Source organism: Carcharhinus amblyrhynchos, chromosome 4 (genome assembly GCF_965287045.1).
Source record: "Carcharhinus amblyrhynchos chromosome 4, sCarAmb.v2.hapA, whole genome shotgun sequence".
In the NCBI taxonomy this organism is placed as follows: Eukaryota; Metazoa; Chordata; class Chondrichthyes; order Carcharhiniformes; family Carcharhinidae; genus Carcharhinus; species Carcharhinus amblyrhynchos.
The window spans coordinates 95,207,873-95,229,696 of NC_137327.1; the positions used below are offsets into that span (position 1 = coordinate 95,207,873).

The 21,824-nt window shown below is 41.6% G+C and overlaps 1 protein-coding gene across 1 annotated transcript; it reads left to right on the top strand.

The window, feature by feature from the left end:
• The first annotated feature begins 5,377 nt into the window (after positions 1-5,377).
• Positions 5,378-13,131, top strand: mars2 (methionyl-tRNA synthetase 2, mitochondrial). Its single transcript, XM_080187583.1, has 3 exons — positions 5,378-5,686; positions 9,289-9,623; positions 10,739-13,131. Exons 1-3 carry the CDS (start codon positions 5,392-5,394, stop codon positions 11,939-11,941), a joined length of 1,833 nt encoding a protein of 610 aa, XP_080043709.1. The 5' UTR covers positions 5,378-5,391; the 3' UTR covers positions 11,942-13,131.
• Positions 13,132-21,824: the final 8,693 nt, after the last annotated feature.

The following is a 21,824-nucleotide window of genomic DNA, read 5'->3' on the forward strand; positions in this document are numbered from 1 at the left end:
AAATGGATTAAATGTATTTACGAATTTGTAGTCTATTTAATTTTTTAAATCTTCAATTTATCACTATTTAATGGTTACCAGTCACATTTATTCATCAAAAATGGGTTGTTTGCTTAACATGTGCAATAACACTATTCATTTTAAACAATACTAAAACGGTTACTCTGTCCAGTGGGTTTGAATCATAGAATCCTGACAATGCAGCAGGCAGCCACTTGGCCCATCAAATCTGCACCAACTCTGACAGAGCATCTTACCCAGGCCCTATCTGCATAACTTCAAATATTTACCTTACTAATCCCCCTAACTTACACATCTTGGGACACTAAGAGGCATTTGCCAAGGCCAACCCATCTAACTGGCACATCTTTGAACTGTGGGAGAAAACCCACACCAAAGGTAGTGAGGTAGCATGCTAACCACTATGCCAGCCATCTTTGTTCATACGTTTAATTTTGTGAGGGACATCAATGTTAATTGAACAATTTTCAGAGTTCCGACATTAGGTGTGCCATTGTGGTCTCTAAGACCAGGAACTGAACAGCCAGATTGTGAGTAAATCTCCCTCTGTTTTCTCTCTCAAACTGTCTAGCGTTTTCTCTCAGTAAATAGAATGTGCAGCAACTCACTTTGTATAATGAACGTACTTACCTTTAGTTATAGTTTGATAGGCCATGTTTTAAGACCAAATGAAGTTGGAGCTGTAAGCAAAGAAAGTTAATGATTGAAGACTAGGGTCAGTGTAGCTTGAAATGTATTGCCTTATTTTCAGGGTCTGTAACTATGCAAAATTCCTAAGATGAATTGCCATTAACTTCAAGAACAAATGCAAAAGAAGGACCTGGGTGAATTCTGTTACTGAAATGATGTGTCTGGATAGACTTTTTTCATTATGGGTAAGTGGAGTGGAAATATAAGTGGTTGGCAGCATGCCACTCAACTCTCTTGATAAAAAATCTAACACTTGGCTGCTTTCATTTTCCAATTGTTCCTTGAACCAGCATCCAAATGTCTGACTTCTGCAGTGATGCTCAAAAGAGGAAAATGATTTAAGAGCTAACTGGGGAAGCAGTACATCTTCTGGATGTATTTTGGGTCACAGTTAAATACTAAGACTGATGGTTGCTGGACAGACCATTGCTTGATCAGTGAACATTAGCACCAAGACATTGCAAGAACAAAGTCCAAGAGGAAGAAGGTCAATGTCTTTGCACTAAGGCAGCCCAAACAATGAGAGGAATTCTAATGCAACTCAGAACCTATATGGAAAATGTTCCATGCATCCAACTCCATTTCAGAACAACGGGTCCAAATAAAGACAGCTGTGTTCTGACCATAGTGTTCAAGCATCATTATCACCAGGACTGATTTAATGAAAATGATGCAGAAATGTGTGACCTCCTGGAAGAAAAATGAGCAACCTTCATTGCCTGACAGAAGAACTCAAGGTCACAAGTAGGCAGTATTCCAACAACTCTAGATTGACACCCAAACACACATTTGGAAGGTAAAGGGCATGTGACAGGAAATGGGAGTAGGAAATCTGAGAGATCCAATAGTATGTTGATGGTTGTGACATACAAGGCTCTTTTTCTTTTGAAACTACCAGGACCAAATAGACAGAATCCCCTTCTCTCACAACATGGTGCATATCAAGGGTGACGATGCCACCTGTCAATGCTGGAAAGAACATTTCCAACAACTCAACTATGAATCCAAAGTAGCTGTTGAATTCCCCCAGCATCCTGATGTAGATTCTATGGGTGAACCAGCATCACTGGAATAGTTGCAATAATGTATTCCAACTGAGGTCACCGAAGCTGTTGGATTTGTGCTCACATCAAAAATCCATGTACTTGTCCTACGGATTAGAGAGGAAAAAAGATCCAAAGATGTGAGTTAAGTTAAGGCCATGCTAAATTGATCCTTAGTGTCAAGGGAATTAGCAAGGGTAAATAGTGAGTTACAAAGATAGAGCCTGGGTGGGATTGTTGTTGGTGTAGGCCTAATGGGCTGAATGGCTGCCTTCAGCACTGTAGAGATTCTATGAAAAAATAACTCCAATCCACCTTTGAATCTGACTTCAGAAATGCAGCTTAGTTTCCACAGCATGTTCTTCACAGTATGCTCCTGTTGTCATAACGGAGAACATTCTGACACACTTTCTTGAGTCACCAGTTTCCTGTGGCTGCGGAAATCCTCCCAGAGAGGGTGGCTTTCCACAGGAACCTCTGACCTGCTTTGTTGCCAGTCAAATCCAATTAAAAAAATGTTGAGAACAACACCTAGGAACTTTTCAATACATTGACCAAAATATTTTGCATCAGTGGGTAGAATTCGAAGGACAGTGAGTGGTCAGCACTTGAAGTGTTGCTGTAATTCTCCTTTTGGATTGATTTTTGCTAATCTTTTCTTAGCTCCTACCCATTGCTGACTCTCCATTCTGTAACACCCCCCATTCCAACTACATAATTCATCACATTTCCATCCCCTCTCTGTTCTGTAGAAGGGTCAATCGAAGTGAAGCGTTAATTGTATTTCTCTCTCCTCAGATGCTGCCAGAGGTACTACAGCACTCTGCATGGAACTCGATCCTGGGTATAGGAGGGTAGAGGAGTCCTATGGGGTCAGAAGGAGGTGATCAGAGCATGAAAAGGTAGGCCGAAGGGAAGGGGGAAGTGGGCTGGAGAATAACGTCTCTGAAGGAATGTGCCCCAAATCATAGAATCCCTACAGCACAGAAGGAGGCCATTAAGCACATCAAGTCTGCACCGACAACAACCTATCCCATAACCCCATGTATTTACCCTGCTAGTCTCCCTGACACTAAGGGGTAATTTTGCATAGCTAATCAGCCTAAACTGCGAATCTTTGGGATGTGTGTGAAAACTGGAGCGCCCAGAGGAAACCCACCCACAAAGAGCATGCAAGTGATGAGGCTGGAATTGAATCTGAGTCCCTGGTTTGTGAGACAGCAGTTGATTTATTACTGTCACATACATTAGCATGCAGTGGAAAGTACTGTTTCTTTCATGCTATACAGACGACACATTCTGTTCACAGAGAAGGGGAGAGTGCAGAATGTAGTGCATGGAAGGATCAACTTAGTGTGAGGTAGGTCCATTCAAAAGTCTGATGGCAGCAAGGAAGAAGCTATTCTTGAGTCGTTTGGTATATGCCCTCACTTTTTGTATCTTTTTCCTGGCGGAAGAAGGTAGAAGAGACAAAGTCCGGGGTGCATGGGGTCTTTAAGTATGCTGGCTGCTTTTCCGAGGCAGCAGGAAGTGTAGACAGAGTCAGTGGATGGGAGACTGGTTTGTGTGATGGATTGGGCTACATTCACAACCTTTTGTAGCTTCTTGCAATCTTGTGCAGAACAGGATCCTTACCAAGCTGTGATACAACCGGAAAGAATGCTTTCTATGGTGCATTTGTGGAAGTTGGTGAGAGTCATAGCTGATATGCCAAATTTCCTTAGTCTTCTGAGAAAGTAGACGCACTGGTAGGCTTTCTTAACTATGGTGTTGGCATGGGGGGATAAGGGCATGTTACTTGTGATCTAGATGCTTAAAAACTTGAAGCTGTTAACCATTTCTACTTTTCCCCATTGATGTAATCGGGGGCATGTTCTTCACTATGATAACCACTGTGCCACCATGCTACCCTAAGGAGGGCTTTCAGATTGAGAGTTCCCACCACCCCTCCAAAACCTCCTTACCCCCAGCACCAAACTTCCTGTCTGAAATCGAGAAAAGTTATTTCTGTTTCCTAATCTCCTCATACCCACTCCCAGTACCTTAAACATTAAGACTGTTCAGCAAATCTCAAAGCTCTGTGAATTGTGCTCCAGAAATTTGGATGTCCAAGATCCTGAAACGGTTTCTTGATGATGACTAAAATTGTTTTCAGTGGGAGATCTGGTACTGATACTTTCAAAATGCAGATATGTATCAAGTGACAGGGGATTTGATAAGAAGTATTCAAAATCATGAGGGTTTAGATGAAGAGAAACTTCTGCTGGCACAAGAATCTAGAAGCAGAGATCACAGATTTCAAGTGAGTGACAAAAACACCAAAGGTAACATGGGAAGATATTTTTCAGGCAGCGAGTGATTAGAATCATAGAATCCTTACTGTGGTAAAGGAGGCCATTCAGTCCATCGAGCCTGCATTGACAATAATCTAATTTCAGGCCCTATCTCCTTAACCCCACGTATTTACCCTGCTAATCCCTCTGACAATAAGCAGCAATTTAGCATGGCCAATCCACCTAACCTTCATATCTATAGAATGTGGGAGGAATGTACAAGCTCTACACAGGTAGTGACCCGAGGCTGGAATTGAACCTAGATACTTGGCACTGTGAGACAGCAGTGCTAACTGTTGTGCCGACCTAGGCATCTGGAATGTACAGCCTGAGATCTGTGGCACAGGCAGAGTCATTTAATGCTTTGAAGCACCAGGGAGGAGGCCAGGGAAAACAGACTATGAATGGTATGTTTTTGTCTGTATAGCACACGAGAAACAATACTTTTTCCTAATACATGACAATAATAAATCAAATCAACTAATGGACTAACTGGGCTCTTGTGCTAGAAACATCTAGAACTCTTCACTCAAAACATCTGAGGACGCATAGTGGTTAGCATTACTGTCTCGCAGCATTTAAGACTTGACTACCTGTAAAGACTTGCATTCCACCCTTATTTTGTAAATTGACTTTGTGTCTTTATGTGCTCTGTTTGTGAACAGAACTCCCACTTACCTGACGATGGAGCAGCGCTCGGAAAGCTAGTGGTTTTTGCTACCAAATAAGCCTGTTGGACTTTAACCTGGTGTTGTGAGACTTCTTACTGTGTGTCACAGCACCAGGGACCCGGGTTTAAGTCCAGCCTTGGGGCACTGTGTGGAGTTTGCACATTTTCCCTGTATCTGCGTGGGTTTCCTCCGGGTGCTCGGGTTTCCTCCCACAGAATGAAAGATATGCTGGTTGGGAGCATTGGCTATGCTAAAATGATCCTAGTGTCAGGATTAGCAGGGTAAATACGTGGGGTTGTGGAAATAGGGGCCTGGCTGGGATTAGGGTTAGTGCAGACCCAATGGGCCGAATGGCCTCTTTCTGCACTGTAGGGGATTCTATGATGATACCTGCTGCAGCTCAGAGAACTTCTGGGGGAGAGTAAGGGAGAGTTGATTGGCTACTGATGAACATGCGCAATTGAGATCTCTCTGATGATTGGTTGGTAATAAGCATGAGCAGATAAGGCCCACATGCTGATTGGTTACTAATGAACATGTGCGGGTAGGATGAAGACGCTGATTGGCTTAGTCAATGCACATGCGTGAAGCCTGTAGTGTTGGGGGAGGGATGCCGTTGGAAACGTTTAGGCCATGAGAGGCTCCGTGTCTGCCCGGGCCCTCCGCCTGGTGTCTCAGCTGCCTTCTATCTGCTCGCTCCCTGACAGCGGCCGCTGCCGCCTCCTGCCCTCGGGCCGCGCTGCCCCTCGCACTGTCCGTGCTCGCTCCACGGGCCCTGCGGCGGGTCAGTGCGGCCCTTCCCTTATCACCACCCCCATCTTCTACGTGAACGCGGCTCCTCACATCGGCCACCTGTACTCAGCGGTCCTGGCGGACGCCCTGTACCGTGCCAGGATTTTACTGGGACATGAAGCCAAATTTGCAACAGGTACCGGGACGCAGTAGCCGCAGCTGGTCACAGAATCCCTATGGTGGAGAGCGAGGCCATTTGGTCCGTCGAGTCTGCACTGACTCTCCCGATAGCAATCCCATCTTGGTCCTTTCCCGTAACCCCACATATTTACCCCAGTAATCCCCCAACCTACACATGTTGGGACACTAGGGACAATTTACCTTGGCTAGGCTAGTCCACTCAACCAGCATATCTTTCGGACAGTGGGAGGAAACTGAAGCATTGAGAGGAAACCCATGCAGACATGGAGAGCACATGCAAACGCCATATAGTCACCCAGGCTGGAATTGAACCTGGGGCTCTGGTGCTTGAGGGAGCGCTGTGAACCACTGTGCCACTCAGTCATCCAGCGAAGAGAGCTGGGAGGCTCTTCCAGGTTTTCCTCATAGCTCCAGTTTATTGAATAGTGGAGTTGGTGGAATTAATTTGGAAAAAGCGGTGCACGTGTTGTGTTCAGTGTTTGCAGTGAAAGAAATCTGCATTTTAGTTAATATTCCTGTACAATCTTGTCAAAGTTTCCCACAGGTTTTAGCAATTTAGTTTTAAAATTTCATGGAGTTCTGAGTTGCAGTACGGTTGCCAAATCAAATATTCACTCAATAATTTAAATAAAGTAGGTTTTCAACACTAGAACATTTCATGGCAATATGCCCTAGGATAACTTATTTCAACATTTCCTTACACATTAATTGCAGAGTTAAGGCTATTTAACAATAAATGACATAACTATTACAAAAGGGGTTTCTGTAGATCATGATAAAAGCAAATTACTGCAGATGCTGGAATTAAACAAACAAAATGCTGGAAAATCTCAGCAAATCTGACAGCATCTGTAGAGAGAGAACAGAGCTAACATTGATGATGAGTCATCCAGACTTGAAATATTAGCTCTGTTCTCTCCACAGATGCCATCAAACCTGCTGAGATTTTCCAACATTTTCTGTATTTACTGCTGTAGACTTGATTGATAGAACACTACAGCACAAACAGGCCCTTCGGCCCACAAGTTGCGCCGATCATATCCATACCTACCAGGCCGTAGAACTATCTATAACTCCCAATCCCATTAAATCCCATGTACTCATCCAAAAGTCTTTTAAAAGACCCCAGCGAGTTCGCCTCTACCACCACTGACGGCAGCCGATTCCACTCACTCACCACCCTCTGAGTGAAAAACTTACCCCTAACATCTCCTCTTGTACCTGCTCCCCAGGTGTACATCCTCTTGGTGTAATTTCCTAATGTGTATTCTTATGACTGCAGATTCAAGACTTGAACTATTTTAGAGCAGATACACCATATGTAATGAGCTCTCTTCTTGAATAAGCATAGTTTGAAACTGCACTGACACATCATTGGATCCTTAAACTTTAATTGTACAGTTAAACTAGGAAATCCTGAAGTTCCTGTCAGCAATACTTCCCCAGGGTACGCTGCTGCAGCCTTTGTTAATTGGCTTCATGCTGAAATCATGATAATGGTGTGAACCAACTGGTATGGCACTAATGACAGCTGAAAGTTAGGACTAGTGGTTAGGCCTGGTAAGTGAATTTTCAAAAAGCAACAAATGAAAGTCACTAATGAACAAAGCATCTGGTCCTGAAGAATTAGTTTTACAAGTCTCATTTTACATGGGGTTATGTAAAATAATACAGAAACAGGCCATTTGACCCAACCATTGATTATTTTTGTTTATTTTGAGGTAGTTGAGTTGCTGGCTGGGCCAGCATTTACTGCCTTGAACTGAGCACTAAGAGGGCATCAACCAGATTGCTAGGGTCATACGTAAGCCAAACAGGTAAAGCTGGCAGATTTCCTTCCCTAAAAGGCAGATGGGTTTTAATGACAATCAACAATGGTTTCATGGTAATCACTAGACTATAATTCCAGATTTTTAATTAATTCAAATTTTACCATCTGCTGTGGTGGGATTTGAACCCAGAGTCCCCAGACCATTACCCAAGATCTCTGGATTACCAGTCTAGTGACAATACCACTATGCCACCATCTTTCACTGAAACCTCCTCCCATCTTTTATCATCTAAACCTACAATCATAACGTCTACTGCCTTTTCCCCCTATATGCTTGCCTATTTTCCAGTATAAATGCATCTATGCTATTTGCTTGAACCATTCCTTGTGGTAGCAAATTCATAATTTTTGCCACTCTTTGCATGAAAAAGTTTCTGCTGAATTCTTTGTTCAGTTTCTTAGTGATCATCTTATTTTGCTGCTGCGTAGTTACCCTCTTCACCACAAGAGGAAACATTCTCTCTGTATCCATTCTGTCAACCTTTCATAGTCTTAACTTCTAATAAACCAATCCACCTCACAGCCTTTTATTTTCAAAAGTGAAGAGTCCCAGCCTCTCAACCCTTGCCTGTGATATGTACCCACACATTTCTGTTATCATCTGTGTAACTCCCCTGCACTTTCTGCCATGCCTTCATATCCTTTTAATAATCAGAACTGCATGCAGTGTGCTCTAACCAAGTATCGACACATGTTTAGCTTCCTTACTTTTCAAATCTATCATTCTCAAATGAAAGCTAATTGTTTGTATTTTTTGAAGCCTTGCTAACCTGTAGCACAACTTTTAGTTGATTGTAGTTAAACTTTGTTCCTCTATGCCACATGGGGTTTTTTTTTTGTTTGCTCTTATCTCTCCCTTATTTCTATTTGGATTTCTAAATCAATGGGCCAGGACTTAGCAATCACAGTTGGATTGCACTCTGCTACTTTTTACTTACACTGGTGGCATCACAGGGGCTCATTAGTGCATCTTTTGGAGTACTATATACGATGTTTTGGAGATCAGAAGTTATGGGCCCTTATTTTGCTTTCCATACATGATTTAAATGTAATATATAGTTTCTGTTCTTGTTGGCTTGATCCTCAGTTAATTTACTTGTTTAGTCAAGAAGATTGACTCTAACAATGAGGATACATTGATCTGGTTGAAGAGCCTCATTGTTGCTTGCCCCATTACAGATCCTCTGTGGATCTGTAATGGGGTTAGTGGAGATTTTGCTGACAAGTCTGGAAAATCAGAGAGAATTTGTTCAGGCGGTGACCAGCAAGAGCCATTCTATTATCACTGAGGGCTAACCCTGGGCCATTATGGTGTCTTGATGCTGATAGCTACATTGCACCATGACGAATAGGAAAATAGAGCATTCCCACGATATATATTTGTCCAACTATGAGCTAGCTGATGAGACTTTTAAATAATATTGCCTTCTGGGGGGAAAGTTACCATTACTCTGACAATGCAGTATGAATATCAGAAAAATAGGAAATATGAAAATGTTGATATCTCGTTTCCAGATTTCCAACATTTTCAGTATTTTGCTTACCTGAAAAATTTAAATATTTAAATAACGCATTATAAAAACCTGGAAATATTTGTAATGACTGTTGTGACTGATGTTTTGTGGTAAAGAAACTTGCTTTACTGTGCTGAAGGATTTGAACCTGAATCTATTTCACTTTGCACAGATTCTGTCAGACCTGCATTTTCTGTTGTTATCTTATATGTTAGGTATTCTTGTATAACACGGCTGTATAATTTATTCCAGGGACCGATGAACATGGCCTGAAGATTCAACAAGCTGCAGATGCTGCAGCTGAAGAGCCACTGAAATTCTGTTCCAAAGTATCTTTGGAGTTTAGGACTTTATTCCAACAGTCTCTAGTTTCATACACAGATTATATTCGAACTACAGAGGAACGTCACAAAAATGCTGTCCAACATTTTTGGTGCATCTTGCGTGACAAGGGTTACCTCTACCAAGGATCATATGAGGGATGGTATTCCGTTCCAGATGAGACCTTCCTGTCTGATTCACAGGTTATGGAAAGAAAGGATGCATATGGGAACCTCATTAAAGTATCCATAGAGAGTGGACACAAGGTAAACCTATGTATGATACTTGGGAAGTGCTGTATCAATGTTCTGCTCTGATCAGCATGTGAGGATAAGTATATTGGGATAGATGTTGATGGAAAGGAATAATATCGTTGCTGTTGTATACACTATTTGCATTTTATAATTTATAGAATATTATGGCTGCTTTTTTATTGCCTATTAATGTGTGAAAGAAAACAGAACTTTTTCTCTAATTTTTTAGTATTATCAGTTTACTGCAGAATGGGTTTCCTCCGGGTGCTCTCTTTCCTTCGACAGTACATAGATATCTAGGTTAGATGGATTAACCATTCTGAATGCATGGGGTTCCAGGGTTAGGGTGAGATACTCTTGTCAGAGAGTCAGTGCAGACTCGATGGACTGAATGGCCTCCTTCTGCGCTGTAAGGATTCTATGATAAACCTTCCCTCTGCACTGTCTGAACAATATACCACAATCTGAACTTAAAAGACCACATTTGATTTTGATTTGATTTGATTTATTGCTGTCACATGTATTAAAATACAGTGAAAAGTGAAAAGTATTGTTTCTTGCATGCTATACAGACAAAACATACCATTCCTCGAGAATGAAATGAGAGAGGGCAGAATGTAGTGTTACAGTCATAGCTAAGATGTAGAGAAAGATCAACTTAAGGCAAGGTAAGTCCATTCAAAAGTGTGACAGTAGCAGAGAAGAAGCTGTTCTTGAGTCAGTTGGTACGTGATCTCAGACTTTTGTATCTTTTTCCTGAAGGAAGAAGGTGGAAGAGAGAATGTTGGGGGCGTGTGAAATCCTTAGTTATGCTGGCTGCTTTGCCGAGGCAGCAGGAAGTGTAGACAGAATCAATGGAGGGAGACATTTTTGCATTAGTATATTGTCATTGCCCCACTTGCAATCCACATGCGCTCTTCAAGTGAGAAATCTAGTTTTGTGACCTTGCTGTATGCCTGGTGGAAACTTGATAGAGGTGCTTTGACTTTTGGGTTCTTTGATTATCTATGCACATATATTCTATGCAATTCACAGTGAATGTTTGTACTTAACCAAAGACGTCAAAATGCAATATCTGAGAAAAACTGGGGTAGTATTTGTATTCTCAAATGTATTTCTAATCACAGGTAGAATGGACTAAAGAAGAAAATTACATGTTCAAGCTGTCTGAATTTAGACCAATGTTATTAGACTGGCTGAAGAAAAATCCACATGCAATATATCCTGAAAAGTTCCATCACATTGTTGTCCATTGGCTACAGGAAGAACTTCCAGACTTGTCGGTATCACGACAGAGAAGCCGTTTGAAGTGGGGTATTCCCGTTCCTGGAGATTCAACACAAACAATTTATGTATGGTTGGATGCCTTAGTTAATTATCTTACTGTAGCAGGTTATCCGGAGAATCATAATTATTGGTGGTCTGGAGTACATCACATTGTTGGGAAGGATATTCTGAAGTTCCACGCTATATATTGGCCTGCTTTCCTAATAGCTGCTGGTTTGCAATTACCAAAGCAAATTTGTGTACATTCACATTGGACAGTCAATGGTCAGAAGATGTCCAAGAGCCTTGGCAATGTTATTGATCCCATAGAACGATTTTCTGTGTATACTGCTGATGGCTTCAGATATTTTTTGCTGCGGCAAGGTGTGCCAGAAACAGACTGTGACTATTACGATGATAAAGTGCATAAAGTTCTAAATGCAGAGCTTGCAGATGCATTGGGAGGTCTCCTTAATCGTTGTACAGGCACACGTCTGAATCCTGACCAAATCTACTCGTCTTTTTCAAATCACTGTTTTCCTAAGAGTCCTTACGTGGGCCATTCAAGCAGAGCAACAGCTGAGGACTACAGAATGATCCAATTAGTTGAGCAACTACCTTTAGATGTTGAAAATTGCTTTGAAAAGTTTCAAATTTATAAAGCTTTAGAAGTTATCAATTTTTGCATTCGGTTAACAAATGGCTTTTTCCAACGGCATGCTCCCTGGAAACTTGACCGGACGAATGCCGAAGATTGCTGCTGGCTGGATACAGTGCTTCATGTTACTTTGGAATGCCTGCGTGTTTATGGGATTCTTTTGCAGCCAGTGGTCCCAGCACTTGCTAACAAATTGCTCACGCGATTGGCTATTGGGCCACAGGAACGAGACTGGAGACATTTGGACTTTTTAGCCAAATACCATAATAATATTTGCCGTTTTGAAGGAAGAAAGTTGGGGCCTGATACTGGACTCCTGTTTAACAGATTGGAAAGGACAGATAAAACACAGAGCAAAGCTCAAGACAATTGGAAGCTGATGAAAATTCAACACACTCTAAAATGAATTTGAGCTTTTTTAAACTCAGCCATGTACAAATAATGTGTCCTGAAAATATTGTAAACATATTGATAGTGGTAGTCATCTTCAGTATTGGAATGCAAAAACGTTAATATAAATACTTTTACCCACAATAATGCATTTGTTCTCTTTTTATAATTTTACTATATCCTCAGTATTCATAGAATAGAATTTTACCAGTCCAGAAGGAGGTCGTTCGGCCTATCATGCTCATACCAATGCATCACAAGAGCAACTCTATTCTTCATGTAGATGTGCAAATTTTTTCTCTTCTGATATCTAATACCTTTTGAAAACCGTGATTAAATCTGCCTCCACTACGCTTTCAGCTAATGCATTCCAGATTGTAGTTACTCGCTGTGTAAAAAGCCTTTTTTCTTGTATCTTTGGTACTTTTGCCATTCATCTTATTTGAGCGTCCTCTGGTTCTTGACCCTTTGCCAATGGGAGGTTTTCTCCCTTCTATACATCCAGACTCCGTGATTTTGAATACCTCTATTAAATCTCTTCTCAACTTTCTCTAAGGAGAACAAACTCAGCTTATCCACTCTGTTACTGAAATTCCACATCTCTGGAATCATTCTCACAAATCTTTTCTGCACCCTCTAATACTATTTCATGCTTGTTAGAGTGTGATGTCCAGAATTGGACTCTACTATAATTCGGTTCAAACTTGTGTTTTATAAAAGTTAACCATATCCTCCTTGCTTTTATACTCTGTGCCTTTGTTCATAAAGCACACGACCCCATGTACCTTATTAATCACTTTCTTAACCTGCCCTCCATCTTCGATAGCATGTGCATAATATACAAGGGCAACACAGTGGCATATTGGTTAGCTCTGCTGTCACACAGCGCCAGGGACCCGGGTTTGATTCTGGCCTTGGGTAACTGTATGGTGTTTGCACGTTCTCACTGTGAGTGTGTGGATTTCCTCTGGGTGCTCTGGTTTCCTCTCTCAGTCCGAAGATGTACGTAGGTCAGATGGATCGCACCTTAGTGTCCAAAGAGTTAGGTGCATTAGCTGATTGAGATGTTCTGTTGGAGACTTGGTGCAGACTCAATGGACTGAATGCCTGCCTTCTGCACTGTAGTGATTCTGTAACTTTTAGGTTTCTCTGCTGCTGTAGCCATTTTAGAATTGTATCCTTTAAAATTGCATTTTTGTTCGCACTCCCAAAATCTAAGACTTAAAATTTCTCCACCATGTCTACTCATTCTACCAGATTTTATATCCTGTTGACGTCTACTTCTGTCCTTTTCGTTTTACAATACTGCCAAGTTTTATCATTTTCACATTTTGAGATTGTACCCTGCACATCCAAGTTTAGGTAATTACCATATCAAGAAAAGTAATGATGCTAGTATCCAACCTTGAGGAGCTCTATACTTTGCACCCATCAAAAGTTTATTAACCTTATCAAGCTTCCTTGTTATTTCTGAACTCAAGATTCTGAACACATTGCCATTAACAATTGATTTTCTTTAATCCCAATTTGTCCCAGTGTCCTATGAATATTGTTTCGAAAAACTTTCCCACCAGTGAGATCAAACTGACTGGTTTGTAGCTGCTGCTCTCACCTTTACACTCATTACTGTACAAAAGTGAAATATTTGCAATTCCAATACGGTTTGGCATGACTAAGTAAATCAGCCTTTCACACAATGGAAGTAATATACTTTCATACCATGTATCTTTAAAGTGTCGGTGTTACTGTGTTGCAGTGGTCATCATTTGTAATTAAGTAGAAGGTTTGATTTATTTTAAAGAAATGGAAGGAAAACCCCACCTGACTTGTGCTGTTAGTTGAGCCCTATTTCAGGATTCACTTGGATTGTTATCATCTTGCACATTCCAGTCCCATGTTCCGCTAACTTTTGCTTATTAGGTATCAACCCCCATTATGCTTTTGCTGACTTTTACTGCACTAGATGGCATTAGTTCATAAATCAGTGGCTGCAATTCTGAAGACACTGTCCCCCTGAATGCAGTGTAAATTTTGATTGTCTCCAATCTATTTTGGTTACACACACAAAATAAAGATCAGCTGTGTAGGAAAAGTAATTTTATGTGTGTTGTAAACAGATTTTTTGTACCCATGATCGTGTTAAATGGACCAGCACAAATTGTTGTAAGACTAAAACGGCAAAAGCAAGATTGAGATAATAAAGGAAGGCTATCATATATCCTGCAGCTTCATGTGGCTTGAATCAATATCTGGTTTAAAAACTAATTGGATTATAAAGTGCAACAGAGAAACATATTGGCATCTGCTGTTGGTGATAGAGTATTAGACCCTAACTGCTGTTGAGTTATGCATTATATCACCAGCCACTGTTGTAATAAATGTTTGCACATTAAACTGCAAATATTAAAATTTACAGGAAATCTGGGGAAATTATTAGATATTTTCATAGGAAACTTTGTTTTTGCCAAAACAATTTCAGTTTGGGCAGCACAGTGGTTAGCACTGCTGCCTCACCGCTCCAGAGACCTGGGTTTGAGTCCTGGCTTGGGTCACTGTCTGTGTGGAGTTTGCACATTCTCGCTGTGTTTGGGTGGGTTTCCTCTGGGTGCTACCGTTTCCTCTCTCAGTCCAAAGATGTGTGGGTTAGGTGCATTGGCCATGCTAAATTGCCTCTTAGTGACCTGGGATGCGTAGGTAAGAAGGATTAGCAGGATAAGTATGGTGTAACTGGGAATAGGGTCTGAGTGGGATTGTCAGTGCAGACTTGATGGGCTAAATGGCCTCTTTCTGCACTGTCAGGATTCTGTGATATATTGTCCTGTTACACTGTCAAAGATCTTTTTTCTCCCTCATTTTTTTACAATCTTTTTTCCTGCGAGTACTTAAAACATTACACCTAACTTTTTAGTGTTCTAATGAAAGGTCATTAACCTGAAAAACTAATGGTTTCTCTCTGCTTGACCTGCTGAATATTTAAAGAATTTTCTCTTTTCATTTCAGATTTCCAGCATCCGTAATAGTCATTAAATGAGGATTGTCAATTTAACTATATTTATTACAACTCTGCTTCCTCAGTCAGAGCTTAAAACTTCCTCGACTGAATTCAACCGAAGAAAGCGTGTAGTTACTTTCAAATATCTTTGCTTCAAGATAAGAGAAAGAACTTGTGTAAGGTCTTGGTACTCACTTTCAAATTCTCTCTCCTTGCTCCCTTGCTGAATAATAGCCATATACATTACAATGCTGATTGGAAGAAAGATATGGTGATGATTAAACCTTCCTTTCAAATGTAGAATTTATAACATAGGCCATTTGGCCCGCAGGTCTGGCAGATATTCAAGCTTTAGACAAAACTCTTCCCACCATATTTCCTGTAACCCTATCAGCAAACCTCATTATTCCTTTCTCTGTCCTTGAAAATATCAACACTATTCAAATCAACTGCTCAATGTAATGATGAGTTCTGCATTCTCTGCTTGAAGAACTTTCTCCTGGTATCCTGTTGGATTTATTAGTAATCATCTTGTATTTAAAGAAGTTTTCTCTCTTTCTGACTTTTTGATTCCCCCTCTGTCCATCTCTTCTTTGTCAGTGGTTTTTCTTTTCTGACTTCCTGATGCAATCCCCCCTTGGGAACAGTAATTCGTGTCTCAGCTCGGAAATATCTGATGTGGAGATGCCAGCATAGTGGGGTGCACAGTAAGAAGTCTTACAATACTAGGTTAAAGTCCAACAGATTTATTTGGTATCAGGTGTTTTTGGCAAAATATCTGAACAGGAGGACACCATTCAAGCCTGTCCTGCTATTTGATAGAATAATGATTGATCTTTATCTTGAACTCCATCTAATTCAGCATGCGCTAAACTTTGCCTTCTTAAAGTCATAGGACAAGCTGAACAAAGCTCCAGCCTAGCAACATAATAATGCACTGCACAACTTAATGATTCAATCCTTGGGTTACGTTTTGGGAATCCTAGCTATTTCATGATAGAGGAATCTTGACAATTTATATTAAGTCACCATACAGAGTGACCAAGTGCTGCGTGAGGGTAGGCCACTTTGCAAAATATCTCTCACTCAGCAGTTCAACTTGAGACAATAGGAGTGAATTTGGATCTTCCACTTGACTGTTCGTACTTATTATGCTTCGATAACCTATATGTTTCTGGGCAACAAGAGCAAGCTTCCAGGAATTTTCACCTAAAATAAGATTGCTTAATTCAGTCTCAGAAGAATCTTAAACCAGTAAGTTCTTTTGAGGAAAAAGAAGTTGAATGTTAACAGCTTATTTGTTCTGTCGGTTCCCTTAGGGAAATGTGCTAAATGGGGGGAAGATATCTGTCCCTGAAAAACCTGGTTAACAATAGAACAATTGTTAGTGGATGACCGGCAATGGGAAAAATAAATATCTGATTTATTCTTACAGTCTTCATCACCGCATCCAACTAATCAGACAAATTCTAGCAGCCACCTGGAGAGGGTCAGTTTGATCCTGACATTCTCCGGTCCCAACATATACCCTCTTGGTTTCAGCACTGCTCCTCATGATTTAAATGGTTCTGACAGCCTCAGTCTCACCTTAAGATTTCCTGATTGATTGGTACTAATGAAGATTTGTTCCTGAAGTTCTTCAAGCGATGCTGGACCAATTTTAGAATATTTAAGAATAGATTCCATAGAAGCAATATAAGATTTGGCATAGCAGTCAATAGGTCAGAACCGTCTGACATTTGCCCAATTGTGTTTGATGGTTTGGAGAGAATTTTTTTTCACAGGTGTCTTTAAAATCTTTGCCTCTCCCAGGAAGTGAGGGCAGACAGAAAAGGATGAAGTGTCATTGATCTGAAAGGGAGTACAGATTTTGGATACCCAAATGGGATGAATATATATTGGCATGATTATTTTTCTCATTCTGAGTATGTAAAATATAATATGTAATATTGGAGACAATTATGTTTACTGAGGCAGACTGACATGAACATTAAATATCAAAGTAAGGGTTGGTAGTTGGCATATATGTTTCTGCATTTTGTAATATGCTTTGATATAGCCCTTTGAATGTAATTTACTGCTGTAGAATGATTTTATTGTATCAAGGTTATGGGTTTCCCACTACCAATGACATATTACCACTATAGAGGAAGTAAAAGGCGGCATAGTGGTTAGCACTGCTGCCTCACAGTGCCAGGCACCTGGGTTCAGTTCTGGCCTTGGATTTGTGTGGAGTTTGCATGCTGTTCCCATGTCTGTGTGCGTTTCTTCCAAGTGCTCCAGTTTCCTTCATATAGCCCAAAGATGTGCAGGTTATGTGGATTAGCCATGGTAATGCACAGGGTTAAAAGGGAAAGGAAGAGGGCAGGCCTAGGTGAGATGCTCTTTTGGAGATTCGGTGTGGACTCAATGGGCTGAATGGCCTCTTTGTGCACTGTAGGAATTCTGTGGTATAATAGAAAATGCTGGAGACACTCAGCAGTTCAGGCAGTATCTGTGGAGAAAGGTTAGTAGCTTCAAGTCAATATCTGTTTGCCAAAAGTGGTTCCAGAGATACTGCTTGATTTTTCAAGTCTTTGCAGCGCTTTTGTAGCATCTGTTTTTACATAGAACATAGAACGCTACAGCACAAACAGGCCCTTCGGCCCACGAGTTGCGCCGATCACATCAACACCTATCTATAACCCCCAATCCCATAAAACCCCATATACTCATCCAGAAGTCTTTTAAAAGACCCCAGCGAGTTCGCCTCCACCACCACTGACGGCAGCCGATTCCACTCACTCACCACCCTCTGAGTGAAAAACTTACCCCTAACATCACTTCTGTACTTTCCTCCCCGCACCTTAAATCTGTGTCCTCTCGTAGCGACCATTTCAACCCGGGGAAATAGTCTCTGAGAATCCACCCTATCCATTCCTCTCAACATTTTATAAACCTCTATCAAGTTGCCTCTCAACCTTTGTCTCTCCAGGGAAAAGAGACCCAGCTCCCTCAACCTAACTTCATAAGGCATGCCTCCCAGTCCAGGCAACATCCTTATAAATCTCCTCTGCACCCTTTCAATAGCTTCTACGTCTTTCCTATAGTGAGGCGACCAGAACTGCGCACAGTACTCCAAATGAGGCCTGACAAGGGTCTTATAAAGTTGCAGCATTACCTCCCGACTCCTAAACTCAATCCCTCGATTAATGAAGGCCAGTACACCATACGCCTTCTTGACCACCTCTTCCACCTGTGAGGCCGATTTAAGAGTCCTGTGGACCCGGACCCCAAGATCCTTCTGCTCTTCAACACTACTAAGACTCCTGCCCTTGATAGTGTACTCGTTCATCCCGTTGGTTCTGCCAAAATGGACGACTACGCATTTATCCGTGTTGAAGTCCATCTGCCACTTCTCCGCCCAGTCCTGCATCCTATTTATGTCCTGCTGCAACTTTTGACATCCTTCCAGACCATCCACAACACCACCGACCTTTGTGTCATCAGCGAACTTACTTACCCATCCCTCCACTTCCTCATCCAGGTCATTTATGAAAATGACAAACAGCAAGGGTCCTAGAACAGATCCCTGGGGCACTCCACTGGTGACTGACCTCCATTCAGAAAAAGACCCATCCACAACCACTCTCTGCCTTCTGCAGGCAAGCCAGTTCTGGATCCACAAGGCCAAAGGCCCTTGGATCCCATGCCCTCTCACCTTCTCAAGAAGTCTTGCATGGGGGACCTTATCAAACACCTTGCTGAAGTCCATGTACACCACGTCCACGGCACTTCCTTCGTCAATGTGTTCAGTCACATTATCGAAGAACTCAACTAGGCTCGTAAGGCACGACCTGCCCTTGACAAATCCATGCTGACGATTCCTGATCATGTCAAACCTCTCCAAATGCTCGTAGATCTTGTCCCTCAGAAGCCTCTCCATCAGCTTACCAACCACTGAGGTCAGACTCACCGGTCGGTAATTTCCCGGGCTATCTCTGTTCCCTTTCTTGAAAATAGGGACTACATCCGCAATCCTCCAATCTTCCGGAACCTCTCCCGTCTCCATTGACGACGCAAAGATCATCGCCAGGGGCTCTGCAATCACTTCCCTCACCTCCCACAGTATCCTGGGGTATATCCCATCTGGTCCCGGCGACTTATCTATCTTGATAGAATTCAAAAGATAGAATTCATTTTATTTCAGCTTTCCAGAATATATGTCTTTGTTTAAACTTGGTGCCTCCAATATATCATATAGATCACTGGCATGCTAAAAAAATACAAACACACACAAAGTATTTTTGAAGTTTGTGGTTCTCTGTGTAAACACTATATTGGCAGCATAAAACATTGCAAGGAGGTTGAATCAATGGTAGCAATTATTGAAGTTTAATTACCGAAGTCCTGAATGTATTTTGTGGCACTAATAAATCAGTGGTTTAGAGAGTCATCATTATTTCTTTCAACATCCACGTATCACTCGTTTTATCTGGAAATAATTCTGTAGGTGGTAGCTAGATAAGGTTGTTCACCTGCATTTAAGATGTGAGATCATAGAATTGTTACAGTGCAGAGGCCAATGGTGCCATTGTGTCTGTGCCATCTCTAAATGAGTTATTCATTTAGTGCCATTTCCCACGTTCTCCTCGTAACCCTGCGCATTCTTCCTTTTCAGATGCACTGTTGCAGAACACTTTAGATACATCAAAGTGCCACAGGGATGGGGTGTAATAGTTGGGTACAGCAACAATTCCATGTAAGATAGAAGAGAGTTAAGGGTCATGTTCATGCCCTCAGAGCTTTGTGGTCTCATTAGTACATGTGCTGCGAAGAAGCTGAAAGAACATTGTTCTGTAAAGCAGATTTCAATCTTGGCAATTTACTTTTAATGTGCACGATGCCACAAGAGAGCTACTTTTCCAATTAGTTTGAGGAGAAAAGCAGAGGGGTAATCCTCACAGTATTTGATACTCAACTACACCTAATCTATATTTGATAATCTTGTCTGAATCAAGTTTTTTATTTTTACAGTAACTTGGTATGGATTGGTAGTAGCAGTGCAAAATAGGTTTTAGCCTACTATTGGCTTATCACTGGCTCCAGTACTACTAATGTACAGATCAAAATGGCATTGTATTTAAAAAAAAGTGCTGCAAATACTCAACAGTTCAGACCATGCAGAATCATAGGTAATAGGAACGGGAGTGGGCCTTTTGGCCCCTCGAGCCTGCTCCACCATTAAACATGTGATGGCTGATCCTCTGTCTCAATGCTATCTTCCAGCACTCTTCCTGTGTCCCTTGACACCTTTAGAATCTAGACATTATCTATTCCTCTCTCAATATATTCAATGACTTGGCCTCCACAGCCTTCTGTGGTAGAGAATTTGACAGGTTTATCACATGTTGAGCAAAGAAATTTCTCCACATCTCAGTACTAAACGGCTGACCATGTTTCCTGAGACTGTGACTCCTTGTTCTAAATGCCCCCCCCCACCACCCCCCCAGCTGGAGGAAACAATATCACTGCACCAAGTCTGTTGTACAGCACTATCAGAATTTGAGACATTTTGATGAAATCCCCTCTCATTCTTCTAAATTCCAGGGAATGCAGATCCAGTCGACCCAATCTCTCCTCATATGACAGTCTTACCATCCCAGGAATCAGTCTGGTGAACCTTTGCTGCACTCCTTCTATGGCAGGTACATCCTTTCACAGGTAAGGAGACCAAAACTGCACGCACTTGCTGCTCCTGGTGTGGTCTTACCAAGGCCCTGTACAGGCACAGTAAGACATCCTTGCTTCTGTACTCAAGCTCTTTTGCAAAAGAGAAAGAAGAGTGAAACTGAGAGCAGAGCCAGAAGGTTAAAAGAGCGAGACTGAGAGTGGAGTACTATCTTGGAGTTTGGTGCTCTGGATGTGATATCAGAATTCAAAAGTGAGGTGTAGCAAGTGAAAGCAGCTGATTGATGAGTACAGTTGAGGATGCATTTAATATAGCCAGTTGTCATGGTACACAATGGTACAAACAACACAGATTAAAAAAAAGAGATGAGGTCCTAAAAGCAGAATATGGGGAATTAGGAAGCAAGTTAAAAAGTAGGACCCCAAAGGTAGTGATCTCAGTGCCATGTGTTAGAGCATAAATTGCAGGCTATATCAGATAGAATACAATCATAGAATCCCTACAGTGCAGAAGGAGACCATTTATCCCATCAATACTGCATTGACCACAATCCCACCCAGGCTCTATCCCCATAACCCCACATCCTGCTTATTTCCCTGACACTAAGGGTCAATTTATCATGGCTTATCATGGCCAATCAGCCTAACCCGCACACCTTTGAGCTGAATACATGCCTGAAGAGATGGTGGAAGGGGTGAGTTTCAGAATCCTGGGACTTGGAACTGGTTCTGGGGGAGGTGGGATCAGTGGATTGGATACATCTGGGCGGGACCAAAATCCAGACTCAAAACATTGGTTCCATTCTCTCTCCATAGATGCTGTCAGACCTGCTGAGTTTTTTCAGCATTTTCTATTTTTGTTTCAGATTCCATATCTGCAGTAATTTGCTTTTATTTTGGTATGTTGGCCTTCATTGCTTGAGAATTTGAATACAAGAATATGGATGTCTAATTCTAATTGCAGCTGTACAGGGCCTTGGTGAGACCACACTTAGAGTACTGTGTGAAGCTTTGGTCTCCTTATCTAAAAAGGATATACTTGCCATAGAGGGAGTGAAGGTTCATCAGACTGATTCTTGGGATGGTAGGATTGTCATATGAGGAGAGATTGGATTGACTGGGCCTGTACTCACTGGAATTTAGAGGAATGAGAGAGCATTGAATTGAAATCTATAAAATTCTGACAAAACTGGACAGACTAGATGCAGGGATATTATTTCCCTGGCTGAAGGATCTA

Excerpts from the sequence above, each read along its gene's own strand:
- mars2 (XM_080187583.1), top strand. The coding sequence starts at position 5,392 with ATGAGAGGCTCCGTGTCTGCCCGGGCCCTCCGCCTGGTGTCTCAGCTG. Across the intron at positions 5,687-9,288 it reads TGAAGCCAAATTTGCAACAG|GGACCGATGAACATGGCCTG; the intron begins GTACCGGGACGC and ends AATTTATTCCAG. Across the intron at positions 9,624-10,738 it reads CCATAGAGAGTGGACACAAG|GTAGAATGGACTAAAGAAGA; the intron begins GTAAACCTATGT and ends TTCTAATCACAG.